The sequence below is a fragment of the Camelus ferus genome, chromosome 12 (genome assembly GCF_009834535.1).
Source record: "Camelus ferus isolate YT-003-E chromosome 12, BCGSAC_Cfer_1.0, whole genome shotgun sequence".
Lineage (NCBI taxonomy): Eukaryota > Metazoa > Chordata > Mammalia > Artiodactyla > Camelidae > Camelus > Camelus ferus.
The window spans coordinates 12,720,921-12,735,542 of NC_045707.1; the positions used below are offsets into that span (position 1 = coordinate 12,720,921).

General features: G+C 56.0%; 1 protein-coding gene across 8 annotated transcripts in view; it reads left to right on the plus strand.

Moving 5' to 3' along the window:
• SHANK3 (SH3 and multiple ankyrin repeat domains 3) overlaps positions 1 to 14,622 on the plus strand; it is a 50,967-nt gene that overhangs the window by 16,929 nt on the left and 19,416 nt on the right. For 7 of the 8 annotated variants that reach the window (XR_004324437.1, XM_032492645.1, XM_032492646.1 and 4 more), the window contains exons 13-19: positions 942 to 1,055; positions 6,138 to 6,213; positions 6,473 to 6,555; positions 7,017 to 7,141; positions 7,240 to 7,372; positions 8,311 to 8,391; positions 12,364 to 12,387. Coding sequence is in view for 7 of the 8 variants with exons in the window: in XM_032492645.1 (XP_032348536.1) it covers positions 942 to 1,055; positions 6,138 to 6,213; positions 6,473 to 6,555; positions 7,017 to 7,141; positions 7,240 to 7,372; positions 8,311 to 8,391; positions 12,364 to 12,387 (636 nt within the window). In the remaining variant the exon portion in view is untranslated. The remainder of the gene's footprint in view (positions 1 to 941; positions 1,056 to 6,137; positions 6,214 to 6,472; positions 6,556 to 7,016; positions 7,142 to 7,239; positions 7,373 to 8,310; positions 8,392 to 12,363; positions 12,388 to 14,622) is intronic. The other variant, XM_032492643.1, reaches the window with a different exon arrangement.

The window sequence follows — 14,622 nt, forward strand, 5'->3', positions numbered from 1 at the left end:
GCCTCTGTGGTCATTATGGGATGCGTCTGCCACTGGGGATTCCTTGTGTCGCTGTGAAGGGCTCAGTCAGGGAGGGGTGTCTGTCTGTATGGGGTTCCTGTCATGTGGGTCCCTCTCCATCCTCTGTCGTTATGGGTTCCCTGTGTCACCATAGAGGCTCTTCTCGTCATGGGGGTGTTTCTGTGTCATGATGGGGGCTGGTGTCATTGGGGTTCTCTGTGTTTGTAGGGCCCTGTCCCTTCCCTGAATTGTGGGGTTCCTGTGTCACTTCTGAGACTTCTTCATTGGAAACCCTTCTGATACGTGGGGTTTCTGTGCCGTTGTAAGGCGTATCTGTGACAGTTATATGGGTGTCTGTGATGAGGGGCGCCTGTGCCATAACAGGCTCCTCCCATTTGGGGGGGTCTCTGTCATCACTGGGGTCCTGATCTCGTGAGTGCCCTCTGTCCATGGGAGCCTGAGGAAGAAACAGTTACAGACATCAACCTTCCATGGTCCATCATGTGACCTAATCCCCTGGCCACAGCATAATGACCCTGACCTCTTGGCAGAGACCCCTGGGGTGGGCGACAGAACAAGGATGGGGGTTGGTTCAAGAGGTGGGAGGAGAGGGGTCAGCTGGGTGAGCAGGAGCAGGGTTGTGGCCCCTGCCTCTGCCTCCTGTCCCCCCTCGAGTGTGTCCATCTGTCAGTCTTTCTGTCCCCCACATGCCCATCCTGTGCTGTGCCCATCTGTTCTTTTCTCTTTTCTGTGTGGATCCCAAAATCTTCTCAGGGAAAAAGCCAGGAAGATGAAGGGAGGGAAAGAGAAAGAGAAAGGGCGAAGGTTGGTGGGCAGAACCTGAGTCTGAGGTGCTGGTGCTGGTGGTGGTGGTGGTGGGAGAAGTGGGCTCTGGCTTCCCTGGTCTACCCTGACAGCCTGTCTGGCTTTTGTCCCTCCAGTGCTCAGCATTGGGGAGGGCGGTTTTTGGGAGGGAACCGTGAAAGGCCGCACAGGCTGGTTCCCGGCTGACTGCGTGGAGGAGGTGCAGATGAGACAGTATGACACACGGCACGGTGAGTGACCCCTGCATCCCCTGGGTGGCTCCCAAGAGGTGCTGCCCCTTCCAGCTTTCCTTTGGTCTTGCTTAGAGGCAAATCCACATTGACACTCACAGGGAAAAGACTGGAGTAAATTGAAACACATTTGAGTTGGGTACAAACTTGAGTACATGATAGACATGGCACGTACACACCTCGTACTCACTGACACGTGTGTGCATCCAGACCCTTGCCAGCTGTGGAGACACATGTGATGTGCCCACAGGATGCACACGTATGAATGTGCACCAATCTGTGATCGTACACGTGGCTCCTAGTGACCATAACCCACTCACAAATGGGTCTCACAGAAATACTGGGTACTTGGAGTGCGAGACTCCTGCGTGGCTGGCAGACAAGTAAAGAGGTCAGTATGAGAAAAGAGGAGTCTTTCCAAAGTGGACAGATTGTCCAAGTGGGCAGTGCAGGGAGGACTGGACCAGCCAAGAGGAAATGAGGCCAGTTGGGCCCAGAGGGGCTGTCATGGGTGCCCTGGGGTGAGGATGGCCTGACGGTAGCAGGTGATGGATGATTCCATCCTTAGCCTGCAGGGAGGACACAAGGACAAAGGCTAGTTCTCCTGGGGTGAGCAACCTCAGTCTGACCCTGCTGAGCACCTGTGCCTCCAGGAGGGACCCCTCTGGGAGTTGGGATCTGAGGTGATCCTGCCAGTGGAGAGGAGAGGCTGGTGCTTCCAAGACCCTAGGCCAGGGCTGACTGTGTGCCCTTGCAATGAGGACTTGAGGGTCTCTGGAGGCCCCTAGACCGGCAGGTATTTCTTCTGGCCTGGAGAGCTGGTAGGACAAGGGAGCCCTCCTGAGTGGTGGCTAGTGGTGGTCACCAGTGGTGTGTCTGGACCCAGGGTGCGTGCATCAGTCTTTCTGCTCAGGAAGAGCTCAGGCCTGGGGTTGGTGTGCTCCTTTATCCCAGGTGGAGAGTTTCCCCAGGGAGCCCACCCATGTGTGGCCTGGACTCCTGTCTGGTGTGGAGCAGGGCAGAGGCCCAGGGAGGCAGGCCTGTGGCAGCTGATCCACTCGTGAGCAGGAGCCTTTACTCCCTTACCTGGCCGTTCACCGCCCTACCAGGACAGCTCTCCTGGTGGCTGGGAGCGTGGGACGGACACGACCCCTGTGGTGTGCCTATGGTGGGTGGGTGGGGTGATGTGTTCAGGTGCGGAATGGTTTCAGAAGCTTGGGCTCTGGTGCCAGCTGAACAGAGGAGGGGAGGAGAAGAGGGGGCCTCCAGACCTGAGTCAGGAGTGGGTCCTGTGCTCCCTCACAAAGAGGGCAATGAAGGTTCTGTTTTGAGGGATCCAGGGGCAGTTGGCCCTGAGTCTGAAGCTGCGGAGGAAGGAGGGGAGGTCTGGACTAGAGTTGGGATTTGAGAACAGCAATCGTCTATTAGGTGCTTGACGGGTGCTGGACCCTGTGCTGGGAGCCAGAATCACAGAGGCTGGCTGTCAGCCCAGTGAGGAGCAGGCGTGCACAGGGCTGTGGTAGGCGTGAGCAACGGGGAGCTCCTGGGTTGAAGGAGTCACGGAGGGCTTTAAAGCAGAGGTGTTGTTTGAACTGAGCCTTCCAGGACGGCTAGGATCATCTTAAGTGGTCGGCTGAAGGGGTGGGGAGAGCCTGTCGGCCAGAGCACGGCACTGGATTCTAGACCTGCATGTGCAGGCACCCAGCAGGCACCAACCAGCGTCAGGATACCTGGCTTGGTTTTAAGCACTTTTACATCTGAGGATTCACTGACTCGTCCCAGCAAGTCTGGGAGATGGGGACAGTTGTCAGTCCATTTCCAGGAGGGCGGGTTCCCCGGCCCAAGGAGCAGAGTCTTGTTTGCAACGTCGGCAGCAGCTTCAGGGTCTGTGCCACAGCCGCCATGCGTCGCGGGCTCTGGCTGAGTAAACCTGTGTGTGTTGGAGGGGGGGGGGCGGCAGAGCCGGAGTGGGGAGCGTGCAGCTGGTCAGGTGGCTGTGGACCAAGGGGAAGGACGGTGGGCTTGAAGTCTGTGGCAGTGTCACAGGAGGAGTCCGAGGGAGGTTGTCCTGGTTGTGCCGGTTGTTTCGGGTTAGGGCGACGGCCCAGGTAGGCCAGAGTGGGGAGATGGAGACGGGGTGGGCAGGGCTGGGATGGAGTCAGGAGAAGGGAGAGGACTCAGAGTAACCTGGTGAAGGAGCTGAAGGCCTTTGGGCAGTTGTGGGGCTCTGAGACAGGGGTGGCTCTGGGGTTTGTCATCTGAAAGTGTCAGAAGGTACCTGGGTGGATGGGAGCAGTTCATGGACGGGAAAAGGGAGACAGGCCTGTGGGCCTGCCCTCTGGGAGGGGGTGGGAACCACCTCTGCCCTCACCTGCAAGCCCGGCCGCCAGCTGCTCTGGGCAGAGTCTCTGGTTTGGGACCCAGGGGCTGAGTTCTGCCAGAGGAGAGAGGGCAGCCCAGGAATGGGAACCTGCTTCCAACAGGCCCAGATCCAAAGAAAGATCTGTTTGTGAGACTGGAGCAGGGACAGAGAGGGACTTAGAGGCCAAGGAGGGGACACTGCCAACACGTGTGGACCAGGCTGATGCCCAGGGTCAGCAGAGAGTGTGGCTCCCACGGCACCTGTCTAGGGTGAAAGGAGCTGTTGCAGGCGGGGAGGGTTGAGCCGTGAGGGGAGGAAGCGGGGAGATCGGCCCTGTGCATGCTGGGGGCTGGTATAGGACCCCCCAGGCTGTGGCCCTGGCTGGCATCCTCTCTCCTCCCCTTCTCTTTCCAGGACTTGGGGGTCATGCTATGTGTTATTGTTTTAGCTGACTTTTATGTGTCTGATTTAAAAAACTGGAAAATGAATTTGTGTTATATAATAAATATATTTTGTTTAGTCAACAGGATATAAAAACAGGAGGCCAGTGATCTGTGGAGTGTGTGTGTGGGGTCCTTCTGCAGGCAGGCACTAGGACCATTTCCAAAGTTGCGTCAGTGTGGAGAAGCATGTGATGGGGCAAGGAGGGGTCTGTGGCCTCCCTGAGCAGTGATGCGGCCTGCTCTGGCTTTGGGAACGACAGGACGGTGGGTGCAGGTGCTCTAGAGGGAAGAGTGCACGTGAGTGCCTGGGAGGTGACAGGGTGATAAAGTGACAGGTCATCGGAACCTAGGGGACCCTCCAAGGTGACTTTTCCTGCTCTGTAAGGAAAAGGCCGACAGGACTGTCAACATGCTAAGAACCACAAAAGTTAGTATCAGGGTCCCGCAATCTGGATCTGAGGTTTTCTTGACATCTGTGTCTTCTGATGTTTGCAGGAGCTCTTTTGTTCATCCAGCCACTGCTCCGTCTACTGTTAGCATCCGTCTGTCCTTTAACTTACCCACCCATCCATCTACTCACCCATTAGCCCACCTAGCAAACCCCATCCCCTCATCCCCTCCTTCCATCTATCCATCCACCCCCCACCCCTCGCTCTTTTCCTCCATCCACTTACATCTCCATTTACCTTTGGTCCATTCTTCTATCTGTCTCTTGTTTCATCCATCCTTGCATCTTTCCATCCACCCACCCACCCAGCCAGTTGTCTACCTATCTCTCCCTCTAGTTAGCATTTGGAGTGCCTGTTATGTGCCAAGTGCTGTACTTGGTACTAGGATCACAGAAATAAACAAGACATAGTCCTTACCCGCAAGGAGCTCACAATCAGTGGAGGAGACAGGCCTCCCTGCACAGGCTGCTGACTGTCCCTGGAACACCCCAACTGGCACCTGCCGTGTGACTTTGCCCTGAGTGGCCCCACTCCCAGGAAGTCCTTTACCCACATAATCTGACGGCTGCTCCCTCACATCCTTGTGCCTGCATTAACTCTTCCTTCCCGATGAGGACTTTGTGTGACCACCTAGAGCTGCAGACTTTCTCTGTACTCCCACCTGCTTACCTTTTTCTTACTGCTTACCAGCATTTGACATGTTATGTTTGTACCTGTTTCTTGTCTCTCTTCTATCTTTGAATAGATCGTAAACTCCACAGGGTAGTGGTTTTGTTCTCTGCTGTATTCTCAGAGCCTGGTACATAGTAGGAGCTTGTTGAATGAAGAAAGTGATCTTGAGAAATGCTGAACTTACGGATAATGAGGGAGGAGCTGAGGGATGAAATCTGTGGTGGTGGTGGAGCTGGAGAGCTGGAGACAGACGTGCTGGGAAGCTGGGGGGCAGGAGTGGGTGCGAGGGTACAGGAGCATCTGATGTACGTGCAGCTGGAGAAGTGAGCCTGGAGCAGGGAGGTTGGGACGGAAGGTGTGGATTGGAACCTGCAGGTGTGCAGGAAATCAGCGAGGCCAAGGGTGGAGCAGCGGGCAGATAGCTGGCCAGCTCTGGTGGTTATGAGGAGCTTGGAGATCAAGAGTACAGGTGGGGACTGAGAAAGCTCTGTGATGCAGTGACATCAGGGAAGGGGACCCAGCCCTCAGCCTGAGCCCCTCCCTGCCCACCCAGGGGCGGGGTCTGGAGCAAAGGACCCCATGAGGTCGAACGTCAGTGGGCTGTGGTGAGGGATTCAGCAAAGTCACAGGGCTGCTTCCACACCAGTGCACCGAGGTGTGCAGCATGATACTTGCAGCGACTGTGGGTCGTGCACACACAGACATGCACGTGTACAAGCATGTGTGAGCACAGCACTGGCACGTGGGTGCAGGTCACACAGACATATGCCTGTATGCACACAACACACACTCAGGCTGCGGGCTATGGGCCACACACTTGTGTGCACACCTCCTCTGCCCTTAGTTTGGAGGCTTGCTGACTCTCCTGTTGCCCTGGCCTGTCTGGTCTGCTGTGTGCAGCCACTCAGATGAGGGTCCTGCCCTGATCTGGACCCTGACCCCCAGAGGCCAAAATTTCCAGCAAGGCCCCCTTAGCCTTCTTACCTTAGGACCATTGGGCCCAGGACCCCAGGATTTGGACCCCTTCCTTCCATGTGGGCACAGCCAGGCCAGGGGTGTGTGTGTGTAGACAGAGGCTGATGACCAGCATGGTCAAGGGGCGGTTCGGGCCATTTGGAAGGTAAAACCCTCCACCAGCTCCTGAACCTCCCCTCAGAAACCCGGGAGGACCGGACGAAGCGACTTTTCCGCCACTACACCGTGGGCTCCTATGACAGCCTCACTGCACATAGGTACAGGTGGGGCAGGTGGGCGGGGGGGCGAGGATGGGCATGCATGCAGATGGGGTGTCAGATGTGGAGGGAGGCCGAGAGCTAGTCAGGGAGGCCTGGGGTGAAGAGGTCACCACCGGGAGAGGTGGTGCCCAGCCCACCTGTCTTCTACCTTCCCAGATAAGTCTGAGGACAATTTTTGGGCACATGTGGGGGTCAGCCTGGCCAGCCGTGCTTTCTGGCAGGTTTCTCCTTACCCCTCCCTGTTTCTCTCCATCAGTGATTATGTCATTGATGACAAGGTGGCTGTTCTGCAGAAACGGGACCATGAGGGCTTTGGTTTCGTGCTCCGAGGGGCCAAAGGTAATGAAGGGTAGGGCACCGGGTTGGCAGGGGTGGTGCACAAGTTGGGGTGTCTTCTGTGTCTTGTGGCTGACCCTCCCCTCTTCTCTCCTCCTGCCTATCCCCTGCCCACCATGTTCGCCCCTGCCCCCTGCCCTTTGCCCCTGCCTCCCTCACTCCTGGGCTCGCCCCCCCCCCTTTCTTCTCTCCCTCTTTCTCTCCCCTTTCTGTGACTCTGTGTTCTTAGTCTGGAGTGTTGATGAGAGGCAGCAGCCTCTTCCCTCATTGATTTACGGGATCTCTGCTGTGTGTCGAATGGTGTGGGAGGCCTTTCTGGTAGGAGTGGGGGGGAGTATTTCTCAGAGGGGCGTGTTCTGGAATCCTGGGCTGGGTCACTCACAGGGTTGCTGTGTGGCAGCTGCCCCCACCTGGGCCACGCTGGTGAGGTGCCGTCCTAACTTCCCTCACCCCAACTCCCACAGCAGAGACCCCTATTGAGGAGTTCACGCCCACGCCAGCCTTCCCCGCGCTGCAGTATCTGGAGTCGGTGGATGTGGAGGGCGTGGCCTGGAGGGCTGGGTTGCGCACTGGAGACTTCCTCATCGAGGTGAGGCTCATCCTTAGCTGTGCAGCCCCAGGGGGTGCTGACCTCTGGGCCCCCAGGAGAGCACACCTGACTGCCCAACCACCCCCTGTCTGTCCCAGGTGAATGGGGTGAATGTGGTGAAGGTTGGACACAAGCAGGTGGTGGCTCTGATCCGCCAGGGCGGGAACCGCCTCGTCATGAAGGTGGTGTCAGTGACAAGGAAGCCAGAAGAAGATGGGGCTCGGCGCAGAGGTGAGGTCTCAGGCTTTGGTCCTCTGTGCCCCGTCTCTCCCCTCTGGCCCCTGACCTTAGACCTTGACCCCAGGCCCACAATCCTCGTCTCACCCCCGCCACGGCCCCAGACTGTTGACGTCAGGTGCCTGAGCCTACACGCCTACATTTGTGGCCTGAGCGCCAGTCCCTGATGCTAACCCTGGTCCTGGCCAACCCTGGTCCTGGCCTCTGACCCCTGACCCCAGGTAGCCCTTCCTAAAGTCCCTGCCCCCTCCTTCCCGTCCGCATCCCGGCCCCTGGCATGGAAGAGCCCTCCTTCCACTGCCGGCAGCTGCCTGGAGGCCGGGGTTGCCATAGCAACTGTGAGGTTGACGCTGCTGCCGCTTATTGTGGAGGGAGGGGGAGGCGGCACCTGAGGGAAGAGGAAGAGCGTCTTCTCCCCGCGCCGACGTCGCGGCACAGCCTGGGCCCAGGCGCTCTGCCGGCCTGGCCCAGCCCAGCCCAGACCCTGGCTTGGCTGACCACACCCTGGTCCCCTGAGGTGCAGTGGCCTCCGAGGCCTGAGGGGGCCCTGGAGCAGCAGGGGACCGGCCTGCCGGGAGACCCCTCCCAGCCCCCACCCCATGGCTCTGGTGCCCCCTTGCTCAGCCCTCGAAGCCTACAGCGTGGGCACTCAGACTGGGGCTGGCCAGCACCGTGACCCGCCTGGGGCCCTTGACCACGTCCTGAGGCCCTGACCACCCCGGCCCAGCCTGGCCCTCAGCACCCCTGAGCTCCCAGCGCCATGAAGAAGTTTGCGTCTAGCCGCAGCCTGAACAAGATCCTGGCACAGTGCGACTCGTCCTCCCGGGAGTACGAGGAGATCCAGGCGGTGGAGCGCAGGTGGCACCTGCACCTGGCCACGCCGCGCTGCCTGCTGCTGGACAGGAGGTCCAAGGCCTCCCTCTTCTTTGCAGCCCCGCCGCCCCCCAAGAGGGCCCCCAGCACCACGCTGACCCTGCGCTCCAAGTCCATGACGGCAGAGCTCGAGGAGCTTGGTGAGCGGCAGGGCAGACAGCGGGCAGATGACTTAAGGTGGGGGCCAGGCGAAGGGGGGCTGGGCCAGAGGGGAGGAAGACGGACAGATGAACGTATGAACAGGTCAGAGGTGAGTGGGTGCTAGAGTGGTGGAGGGGTTGGGTGAATGTGGGGTGAAGAGGGAGATGACATGTGGATGGATGAGGGCTGAGGGCTGAAGGAAGGAGATGGACAGTGGGGCAACCAGGACTGATGGTCAGGGAGCAGGGCCCCTGCTGTGCTTGCATGCGCGTGCACGTGCTGCCTCTGGCTCTCCACATCTCCAGTGTGACTGTGCTCCTTCATTTCATCCAAGTGAGGAAAGGGGCCTGGGCTTTGCTCCTGGCTGGCTCTGCAGGCACTAGCTATATGATCTCTGCATTTATTCTACCCTCTCAGCAACTGTTTATGCATCAGTTAAGCAGGGGTAATTACAGTGAGTGGCTGACCTCCCAGGGCTGTGTGAACATTGCTGGTACAATAATGGAGTAGGCCCTCTTGAGTTGCAGGAGGCAAACAAGAGTCTGCTGGGGCTTTGATGGGGCATTTGGTGGACACGATCCCAGGATGACCACCAAAGCCTCATTGTGGGCATGTGTCTACATATTGGACTGTTAATAGCCTCATCGTTGGCATGTTCAGCTATACATGAATATGTCCTGACATTTGTGACAGTTAATAATGGTCATGCCGTGACTTAGAGTGACCGTCAGCATCTTCATCATGGCATGTCCGAACACACATGGACTGTTAGCATGCTCTACCCTTCTATAATCTGAGTCCAACCCTAGTTCTAAATTTTGCTCTGGTTCCAGCCATGGGAGGACCCCTGACTCTGGTCCTAGGCTGAGTTCTGACCCAGTCCTGGCCACAGGAAGGGCCCTAATCCTGGTTCCAAAGCCACAAGCTTGATTTCAGGCTTGATTCTGCCCAGGCCATGGAAAGAACCCTTACCTGTCCCGTAAAATTATTCCTGACCTCACTCATGGGCTAATCCCTGACCCTGGTCCTTTGCTGAGCCATCCCCTTCTAAGCAGGTCCTCCTGACTGCAGTTTGGTTTGGTGTGGAGGACAGCCACCAAGACAGACTGAGCAGACATGGTCAGGATCTTCATCCCTATAAATATTCTGGACAAAATAAAACTTTAAAAATACACTGCCAATTCAAAACAAAGGAAGAGGAATTTCCCAGTTCTCAAAAATGAAGAGAGAAATGAGACCCAGAAGAGTGCGAGGAAGCTGATGCTTCCATAGTCCGGGGGGCTTGGGACAGGGTATCCATGCAGAGGGCAAGGGGTCAGGGCTCTGATATCCTCACAAAGCCAAGAGCTGTGGCTGTGGACCCATGAGAAGTAGGAAGGCTAGAACCAAACCCAAGAACTGGAATTAGCATCAGAAGAACTGGAAATTATAGAATTACATGAAAGAGACAAAAAAAAAGGTGTTTAAACATGAAGTTTAAGAGGACTAACAGAATTCACAATGAAAGAGCAAAATAAAAATAAAAAGGATATGCAGATTTAAAAAGGATCCCTAAAGAGATGCTACTGAAACAAAAACTGTAGTCACTGGGATTTTTAAAATCTATGCATGGGAAATAGTATACTAGACCCACCTGAAGAAAGAAGCTGTTACTAAAAGACAGATCTGAGGAAATTACCCCAAATGCAGCTCAGAAAGATAAGGAGAAGCGAAGTATCAAAGAGCAGGTAAGAGATATGGAGAACAAGTGAGAAAATCAACCTAAATAGAGTCCCAGAGGGAACGAATAAAGATTGGGAAAGAGGCTATATTTGAAGAGTAAATGGCTAAGAATTTTCTAAAATTGAACAAGGGCATGAGACTCCAGTTTGCAGGAGTCTAAGTCTGAATCAAGGAAATAAAAACAAATCCACCTCTAGACCTGTCATCGTAGTATTTCACACCACCATAGTCAAAAAGGAAAATCTTGACTGCTGGAGACAGATGATTCAGAAAGGAACAAAGGTCAGGCTGACAGCAGACTTCTCATCAGCAGTAGCAGATGCTAGAAGGCAATGGAAGAGTAGCTTTAAAGTCTTGAGTCCAAATGCCTTTCCACCTGGAATTTTATACCCAGTGAGCCTGCTCATTCAAGAGTGAGGCAGAGAAGCTGGCAGACTTCTGGCCCCGGGGTCACAGGGTCCAAGGTTAGTCGGGGAGCTGATCCATCACACTGATTGAGGATCCTGACTGGTCAGTAAACCAATCCCAGTAGGCAGCTGGGTCTGGCTAGACAACACATCAGGCTCTGGTGGGTAGTTTCCAGGAAGCCCTTTCGGAGGCTGTCACATTGCCATGTTCAGCTGTTTGTTCTGAAGGGACCCTCCCTGTTCTACACAAAGAGGTGCTTGGGCAGCCTGATACCTGTAAACCAGGGATCCAGGGACTCTGCCCTGTGGAAACAGGAGAATTGCCCTCTGCTCTCTGGGATGCTTCTGTCTGAAGAGACCAGCGAATGGAAGAAGAGCCTCCTTCCTCTCTGCTCTGGGCATTCCCTCTGCTGCCGTGTGACAGGGTTGCTCTGCAGACCCTTGTCTTCCAGAGGGGCTCACTCTTGTAGCCTCAGGCCAGCATCCTGTTCACCAGCTTTTCCCCCAGCAGAGTCTGGGGGAGGATGAGGGGACAGCTTAGTACGAGCCTCTGTCCACACTGCTGAGCAAGGGTCACAGCTTTTGTTGAACTGGACCCAGGCTCTTTCTGTTGCTCTGTTCAGAGAAGGGCCTGGGCAGCCAGGAGCACAGGAAGCCTGCCCCACTGGCCCAGCTTCTCTAGAGACACTTGGTTGGAGGGAGCCAGGCCAGCATCAGGGTTTCCCAGGTATCTAAGCAACACGGGAGACCCCATGTTTCTGCTTTAAAAAAAAGACGGTTCATTGCCAGCATAAACTTGCCAGGTTTGTGCCACATTGTTGAGGGCTGATAGAACCCCCTTAGGATCCTGTAGTCTATTGAAAAGATGACCTGAACACCTGGAAAAAAAGGAAAATGTGAGGCAACAGAAAAAGCAGGGTGTAGGGGCCAGGGGTGGGGGTCAACGCCAGGTTGGCTGCTGGCTGCTCGGAGGAAGAGGAAGAAAAATGTATCCTGGTGGGGGGATGGTGTCCCAGAAAATGAAGGGTTGAGGGGGCTGGCAGAAATGAGATTGAGAGGAAGGGGCTGGGTGGGGGCCCTCCTCCTGAGACAGCAGGGAAGAGGAGGAGGAAGGGGGGATAGCGCCGGTGCCCTGAGGCCCCAGGGGCCTGTCACGGCCACCAGGTGCTCCTGTGACGGTTTGAACCAAGGACGTACTCGGACAGCAGGGGTCAGGCCAGAGAGCACCTTGGTGGGCCTGAGACCCTCCTGTTCATCCTCTTTCCCATAAGAAATCTGGAACTTCTGGGTCCCTTTTTCTTTTGTGATGAGAATGTCAGGGCAGGTGTCACGCCAGTGTGTGGTCCCTAACCAGCCTTGGCCTGGCAAACACATTGACCTGCCCCCTTTTTTGGAAACACACTGCAGGAATGCTCACCGGTGACCACCACAACCATCGGTGGCCTCTGAACTTGGTTTTTATGGGATTTTGCCTTTTTTCTGAACAAACATTTCATTGAACCAAGTATGATTTAGCTGTGTGTCCACGTGTGTGCACGTCTGCGTGCAGGTGTGCGTGTGGCTGTATACAAGCATGCCTGGGTGTGTGGGTGTGTGCATGCACACAAGCACTGTTTGTACTTGTGGTTGTTCCCACCTTGACTTGTGTTTACTGACTCGGCCTTTGGGCACATTTGCCACTCACGGTCTGATGGGGTGTCGGCCAGGGGTGGTGGGGGTCTGGGAGATCCTGGTTGTTGGGAGGCTGAGGATGGGAAAGGAGGGGTGGGAGTGGGGAGCGGGGGCCTGGTGCCAAGGGACAAAGCCTCACTTACCCCATTTACTCTGTTTCTTGATTCCAAGCCTCAATTCGGAGAAGGAAAGGGGGTGAGTCATCTGCTATGCCTCAGGCCCTGCTTTGCCTGGTCCCTGGGCGAGGCCGTGCTGCTGTGTGAGGAGGGTCTAGCTCAAGTCAGGGGGTCTGGAAGCCTGGGCTGTGCCCCCTGTTGGCCTCCTCCCTGGGGATCTGGTGGGGTCACAGTAGATGGACCCGGAAAGGCTCTATGGGGCTGGGATGGTGAGCGTGGCCACAGGCCTTGGGGGCTCAGCTAAGCTGGAGGCTGGGGCGTGAGAGCCATGGAGCAGCTGACACAGTGCTGGAGGAGCCTCCCAGTGGAGGCTGCAGCGTGCCATGGCCGGAGTGGAGGAGGGAGGGTTCACAGGGCCCCGCTGTGGAGCTCGCCTGGGGAACAAGGTGGCTGGGCCGGTATGGGCAGTTGTGTTGGGTGCTCAGCCCCAGACCGTGTTCCTTCTTCCTGCCTGTCCTGTTCCTGGCGTGGGGGCTCCATTTCTGTGCTGATCTGTTGCGGGGTCAAGCCCAGTGCTGACGGTCCTTTCAGAGCAGGGGTCTGGGCCCAGTGTCACCCCGGTTGTTGACTTCACCATGCTCTGCTCCTGCCTTCAGGCTTCCCCTCCTGTATCCTTTGAGGCTCCTTCCTGTGTGTCCTGTGTGTCCAGCCTGGCTGCAAGTGGACAGCGTCTAGTGACGTCTAGGGCCTTGCCTCGGCCAGCCTGCCCCACCTGTCAGGTAGACAGGAGCCTCTTTCTGCTGTGCCACCAGACAGAAGCCTGAGGTGGCTTTGTAGTCCCTGGCGTGTGTTCATTCACTCGTTTGTCCATGGGCCTAGTGCCCACCCGCCCCTCACTCCAGGATCCTCTGGGCCTTCTCTGTGCTGAGGACACGCTTGCCCGCCCGTCTCAGCCCAGGCCCTCCTATGTGACCTGTGGCCCTGCCCTCTGGACCCTCCTTTCGCCCTCGCCCCGGTCCCAGCGGAAGAGCTTCCCCCAGAGCCTTTTCAGGTGTAAGACGGGTGACTGGGGCCCCTCTAGGGACACTTTTCTTCACACCCTTGAGTGGACACACAAGCTATTTCTGGACTGTTTTGCTTCTGTCCTCAGCTCACTAGCGGGGCTCCTAGGGTGCTGTGCTGTGGCCTGTGCGCTTCTTCCAGTTGTGGGGGGCTGCTGGCAGTTCGGCGCCCCCACGGGCCCCTCATCCCTGCTGGGGTCCTGCAGCATCTGTGTCCCTGCCGCACATGGACTCCAACAGCCAGGGCGTGTGGGGTGATGGGCGTGCGCAGTGCCCGGTGCCCCAGGCCTGGTTCCTAATGAGCTTCATTTCTTTTTTTTTTTTTAAGTATTTAAAGTAATTTACTTAAGAATATATTTTCTAATTTTGTTGGGGATTGATGTCAACTTCACCAGCTGATGGTTTGCAGAGTTCTTGATTCTTTCCCTTCTGAAAATAATTCTTGTTTGGCCTCAGCACCATCCCCCATGGGCAGTAATATTTGCTGCGCTGACTTCATGTGCACACTGCTTTGGGTCTTGGGGTTCAGTTCTCCTGGACCCACAGATGCAGCCTCTAAGGCCATAGCTCAGGTGAGCATGTGCCCTGTGTGTCCCACGGAAATATCTTCTCTCCACTCATGTCTTTATGTCTGTGGTTTCTAGATAATTTGGTAGTTAAGTCTGATCTGTTACTTATCAGATCTGTGATCTGGGGCATTTTATCTGTCAGAACTTCAGGTTCTTCTTGGGTAAAATGAAGTCGGTAACAGTGTCTTCCGCACGTGGTTGTTGTGCGATGAGAGGGCGAACGTCCGTCTCCTCTAACTCTGGAAATCACCAAGGACTTAACAAATGGCAGGGATGGTGATTTCAGCTTCCAAAGGGAAATTACTCACTTTGTTACAAAAGCAAACAGGAAGGCCCCTCTAACAGCTGTCCCGAGTCCACGCCTGGTGCTTCTGGGAGCTGTGCACAGGCCCAGCAAGCTAGTCTGTGGATGGAGTGTGTTTTGCTGGTTCGTTATGGCATCTGTTGAGCTCCTGTGTACTTGGGCCCACACTGGATGTTCAGGGAATGCAGGCTATGGTATTTGCTCTTCTTCTGAGAGCCTGTGGGCTGACTGGGGGGATGAGGCACCGAGACATGAAGAATTGTAGCAAGTGTGTCCTCCGTGCTTGCCCTGAGCCAGGTACAGTGGTGGCACTTCTGACACATGTGCTGATGCTCACAACAGGCACTGAAGCTGGTGCCTTTTTAATGCCTGTTTTATCA